Source organism: Podarcis melisellensis (genome assembly GCF_964234715.1).
Source record: "Podarcis melisellensis genome assembly, chromosome: Z".
Lineage (NCBI taxonomy): Eukaryota > Metazoa > Chordata > Lepidosauria > Squamata > Lacertidae > Podarcis > Podarcis melisellensis.
This window is the reverse complement of record NC_138547.1, coordinates 40,522,620-40,528,619: the sequence shown is the minus strand read 5'-3', so window position 1 is coordinate 40,528,619 and position 6,000 is coordinate 40,522,620. Positions and strand designations below refer to the sequence as shown.

The following is a 6,000-nucleotide window of genomic DNA, read 5'->3' as shown; positions in this document are numbered from 1 at the left end:
TTGTTTTGATTCATAAATTTACTAAATTAATACATAATTCATATCCTCCAACACTTCTCAGATGAAAATAGCGACACACCTGAAATATCCTAATTCTTAAGCTAGCAATTGTTTTGTAGGCTGCTATGCTGTTTTTTTCACACATTGCTAAAGGTTCTGGTCTGCTGTGTTACTTAACCCTACAGTAGCCCTGTCTAATGAGGTGTATGTTTGGTTTAGCAGTAGCCGTAGCAGATGGACGGGAAGCAGCATTTTCCTGTCCTGGTAGCAAATTAATTGCTGCTTACTGGGAAAGTGGGAGGGGCAAGGTGGTAGAGATGTTAGCGTTGTGCAATCATACTGAAGAGAACAATTGTGTTGCACAGCGCTGACCTCCCTACCATGTTGTCCCTCTCCCTCCTTGTAAGCAGCAGTGACCCACCTGCTTGGTCAGGTAAGCACCATTGCCCTACCCAACGTCCTATACTAAACATGTTATATCAACAATTCAAAACATACCTCTGCTGCTGCAGGACATACTCTGCTGATGTAACTATGCCTTAGTATTTGTACATCTGTATTTCTTTGCATGCAGGCTAGAATCAGGGTGCATCCACCACAAGCACTCATTTAAAGGCTGAACTTCTAGAGAACTTCTAAATCCTCAAGAGTGATCATGTTAGTGACTCACACAAACTTATTGGAACAAGACATCCCACAGTGGCAGGAAACAGGGACAAAATAGTGGTTTACAAGGGCCAAATTAAAAGAAAAAGAATAAGGTGTGCAGTCTTTGGTTGGGCAACATGTTAACTCGGATAACCAGAAGTGAAGAGAGATGGATAATTCTCTCATGCCAGCTCTGAGATTCTTAAGTGCTCAGTGCAAAGCAAGGTGGTATTGGGGGAAGTTATCCAGTCTCGGAATACCGTACTTAATATCACTGCCCTCTAGAGCCTATCTTGTGAGAGTGGGAGAAATCACGTGGGACAGGTAGGAATGGGGGACAAACGTTTATTCAGTTTGTATTTACAGGTGAACCGACCTAATTCGCACTTTCTGAAACAATATGTGAACCTAATACACTACCATCCTTTGAGATTGGGCACTTCTCTTGTGTTTTGCAATGCAGTTTTCCAGCCAAGATTTGATTTGTACAAAAACACACATACCAGAATAAAATGTGGGTAGAAACACATATATTAATAAAATAAGATACAAAAAGGAGAAGCATACATATTGGCGGTGGGAGCGGCAGCGGGGTGTTCTGCAAAAATGTGTATATTAATGCAAAATTGCACTAAGCAGCTGATGGGTTTTCAGGAAGATTTAAAAAAGAAATGTGTAAAAGTGTGGAGAACTGAACTTATGACTGGAAAAATCTGAAGCTGAGAGAAACTGAAACTATCAGCTCCACCCACTCCTAAGGACAGGCCACAGGGTTCCTAGCATGAAGACACTCTGAGTCTGCACACTGCCGAGAACAGGCGATGCCGTTGCAGGATGCGGCCACATTGTCGGTCCTTTCCCTGTGATGAAACTCCTCATAACATTATTGAAGTGGCATGGGATGGAGCCATAATGGAACAGCAACCATGTTGCTCTTGTAAAAAAAAGAACCAGTGGTGACTGGTCCATTGGGGCAAAAGGGGCATTGCCTCACCAACCTGCCTGCCCTCAGCTAGCACCTGCCTGCCTGCCTGCCTGCCTTTTTACAGGCACCCAGTCAGGATGTGGCCAGTCACTGGCTCTGGTTTCACCTGCTATCCATCTTCTTTTCTTCCACCCCAACAATCACAATGGGCACCAGCCATCACTGATCCTAAGTAGCCCACTGAAAGCAATGCAATGGGACTTGCTCAGAACGAATCTTTTACAGGGTTGTACCCAAGGGATGCAAATTCTCCTTCTGTTTTAGATGATTATCAATATGACTGAAGTTATACCACTGGTAACCCGAACAATGCATCACTTTTGTTTGTGAGTATTGCTGTATTTTTTTCTTTCTATTGCTGACATTCTCTGTCAAATGTCAATTTGTAAGCTGTTACACCTTTAAATCTGGAAAACAGAGGGAGGGGGGAATAATAATATTCCTGTGCAAAACTTACATTACCATTAATACAAATTTTACAAGGTCAAGAAGTCTAAGAAATGTTCCAATCGGCAGCTGGTTAACAAGACAATACCATTGGTACATAAAATTCAAAAGGGAGAAAGTTCTTAAAAACCTGCAAAGCCAGTTTAAACAAGTTTAAAAGAAAAAGCCCTACAGAAACAAAACTGTTGTTAAATGTCCTAATTTCTTTAAGAAAAACACAATGGCAGCCACTCAGTTGAATCGAGAAATATCTTGAGGATGAAATGATGGAGGAAGTGAAGTGGACAACGTGTTCTCCAAGCGTAGGATTTGCTGAATGAAAACTAGAGGCCATCACCTGCAAATGTTCATTCACCTGGACCACCTTCCAAAACATATTGGTGATTATCTTATAAGAAAGATGTCCTAAAATATTTCCTTTACAGGAATGTGTCCTCCAGGCATGATTTGAAAATACAATAATTCATTGTAGCTTGTTATGTTTCAAATTTTCAAACTGTGTTGTTGTTCTTACCTACCTATCCTCTTTCTATTAAAAAAAAATCCATTTATATCTCTGAATTACTAATATATAAATACGGACTATCACATATAGCATTAAATGTCACTCCATTGTCAGGCTGTAAACTCTACTTCAAAATACTCTCCAATGCCCTCATATATATATATATATTTCATATAAAGAAGCATTAAAACTGTACATTAAAAGATATGAACTTATTTGTGAACTACAAAAGTAGGTTCCTTCACCACTTGCTAATAATTTTTGAAATGTAAACAAAGAGGTTCAAGTACAAAAAGTGTGTTACTTGTGACTTGGCAAAATATTTTGGCACCTGATGTTATATGGGTTCAAGGTCCTTTTAATAATTTGTCTCACTGATGCTCAATAAATCAGTTTCAAAATGCTTAGATCTTTGCTACCATATATCGCTGGTGAAGCTAAGCTCCCTTGTTGACAATGGTAGCAGGGGGTTGTTCCTATGGAATTCCTGTGTTTCTTTCATGCTGCTATTAAGAGGCAGCTGTCCATTGAATAGCGTCAGGGGTATGTTACAGTAAGTGTGGTGATTACTGCTTATGGCGGCTAACGGCAAGGTTGCAGACTGCATGTCATACTCATATCCTCTGCAGTAATGTCTGGTTTGCACTGGATCCGGTTGTTGGTAATCGGTCAAGTCGGCCTGAGATGCAACCAAGGAAGCAGAGGTGTCCGTCACAGCAATGGAAGGCACCGCCTGAAGATCCCCAAAGAGTCCCTGTTCAGCAGAATCTAGGACCTGGCGCCGAGATAAAACCTCTTTTTTCTTTGCAGGCATTTCATAGAGCAAGGTCTTCCAAAACTTTGAATTCAGTTTGTTGCTTTTTGGACCATTCCACTTGATGACTGAGGAAAGTTTAATAGTGTGCTTTAAAGATTCCACTTCCTGGTAATTCACTTTGCTTTTTAATTCAGGGCATTCAATGAAAATCACTTTGATATCTCCACTGACAAGCATGTTATGCAGTCTGTTTTCCATCTCAAAAATACTCCACCCTCTCCTGAGAACGTAATCCGGAGTTAGGATGATAATGAGTCTTCGGCTTTGTTCTATGCATCTGGAGAGATCGTCAAGGTATGCTGTAAACAGGAAGAAGCAGAAAGACAGTAAAATAGAGAAAAATATACACCGCACCAAAGTAACAATGAAAAAAATTAGCCTTGCGATTTAAGTAGGGGGTAACCACTCCCTTGGGGACGTGGGTGGCGCTGTGGGTAAAACCTCAGTGCCTAGGACTTGCCAATCGCATGGTCAGCGGTTCGAATCCCTGCGGTGGGGTGAGCTCCCGTCTTTCGGTCCCAGCTCCTGCCCACCTAGCAGTTCGAAAGCACTCCTAAGTGCAAGTAGATAAATAGGTACCGCTTTATAGCGGGAAGGTAAATGGTGTTTCCGTGTGCTGCGCTGGTGCTGGCTCGCCAGAGCAACTTCGTCATGCTGGCCACGTGACCCGGAAGTGTCTCTGGACAGTGCTGGCCCCCGGCCTCTTAAGTGAGATGAACGCACAACCCTAGAGTCGGACACGACTGGCCCGTACGGGCAGGGGTACCTTTACTTTTACTTAACCGCTCCCTTATACCTTGGTCAGCTCTACGGTCTTTCTAGATTATCCAAGAGCGCTTCTCAGGAGATGACTGTGCCTTCTCTATGTCTTAAGCATTCTCTGTTTTCACATATCGTGTGGAGAAGGCATGAGCTTCTGCCCAGGTAGATCAGTCATCTCTTGCTTCACAGATATCCTAGTGGTTTACATGTATTTGTTACAGTAAAACGCCTCAAATGCAAAGAGCAAATGCACATCTCCAAACAGGCCATGGACATGTGCATGGGAGTCACAGAAAATCATAATTTACTAGTGCATGTACTTTGTGTTGTATCCAATGAGGTGATGTCACGTAGTGGTATACTTGTTCTGATGGAGAAACATTTTGAGCCAGCGGAATGCTGTTGTGCAATGAAATACACAAGCAGATTGCTGGTAACTTTGTTCCACAATAGACTGTGCAATGTGTTTCACAACAAGTTACCACTAGCACAGCTGTTGAATTGGATTCCTCTGTTGCACAGCATTAAGACTCCTGCACAATTAGTGCATGAAACAACTAATTCTACTTTTGACACCACCTTCCTCTCTGCTGAGTTCTACATGGATTAAGGAGGAAGAAGCTGACAAGCACCACCACCCCAGGGCCATCCATAAGGAGGAGGGCTGGCGGAGAACAAACTGGTAGGGCAGTGCCCCATTTATGCAAATAGACCAGACTCCTCTGCTTTTGCTTCAACCACAGCAAGGTACTTACTGGTTGTAATCCCTGGATTGTCACTTCTGAGTCCTTCTTCCTGGCTCTCTCTTGGCAGTTTTCTGGGGCCCAGTTTGGAGAGCTGACCACAAGTTGAGAGCCACCATGATTATAATCAGGAAGCTTTCAACCTGCTGCCTCTTGCACTGAGCTGACTGAAGAACAGCCTGGAAGAGGATGCCTTCCTCTCCCACCCCTCACCCCCCAGGCTGCAGGTTTGTCTCTTTTGGCTTGGGAAGGCTCTAAAATGTTCCATGTAAGCTCTGGGCTTTGCCTGAACGTTGGTACCCCATCTCTGGCACTCATTCCACCACCTGCTAGCTTCCCCTATGGGTCCCAGGAATTTAGGCCTCTGGCTCTGTAGCCAGCTGTGCCTCAAATTCAAATGTGGCTCTATAAGCCTGCTTGCCCTCAGAACTCTCCTTAGACCACAACTTTCCCCAGTCACACTACTGACCCTGCTCTGTTTCCTTTCCAGGTAACACACTTTGAGTGTTTTACCTGGCTAGAATTGCTTGTCTTGATGGATGATAAAGGTGTGTGTGTACAAACTAGCTGACTGCCGAAAATAAAATTTACATTAATTGCCCTGCTCACTTTCATTTCTAGCCCCACCCACCACTGGCTTGTGGCCCCTGGAAGGTCAATCAGTAGGGAATGTGGCCCTCAGGTTGAAAAAGGTCCACCCCTTTCCATTTTCTAGTCTTCCTACAAGCTCAGGATCACGACACCACTTCTTCATTGCTCCTCCCTGCATGACCAGGAACTACAGAATAAATTATGCAAACAAAGGAAAAATATATACATTTGCAAAATTTATTTGTTTGGAAATATAAAGTTTATTTTTTCTAGTTTTTCTTGGTGCACAGTTTCAATTTAATTTGCTTTTTTTAAGAAAAAGCACAGGAGTACACATTGCTTTGCTGACATATCAATATAATGCTGGTAAGGCATATTTATTGTAAGTCAAATGAGAATTTTGAAATGCCAGCTCAGGCAACCATTTTTGGAAATGCTTCTGACACATAAGATAAGAATGTTTTAAGGTGTGTGCATTTACACTAGAGATGGGTTCAGGGAG

General features: G+C 42.7%; 1 protein-coding gene across 6 annotated transcripts in view; it reads right to left on the bottom strand.

The window, feature by feature from the left end:
* Nucleotides 1–979: 979 nt before the first annotated feature.
* IL1RAPL2 (interleukin 1 receptor accessory protein like 2) overlaps nucleotides 980–6,000 on the bottom strand; it is a 491,998-nt gene continuing 486,977 nt past the window's right edge. For all 6 annotated transcript variants that reach the window (XM_081897611.1, XM_081897612.1, XM_081897610.1 and 3 more), the window contains one exon: nucleotides 980–3,701. In XM_081897611.1, the coding sequence (XP_081753737.1) occupies nucleotides 3,001–3,701 (701 nt within the window). In that variant the 3' untranslated portion in view covers nucleotides 980–3,000. The remainder of the gene's footprint in view (nucleotides 3,702–6,000) is intronic.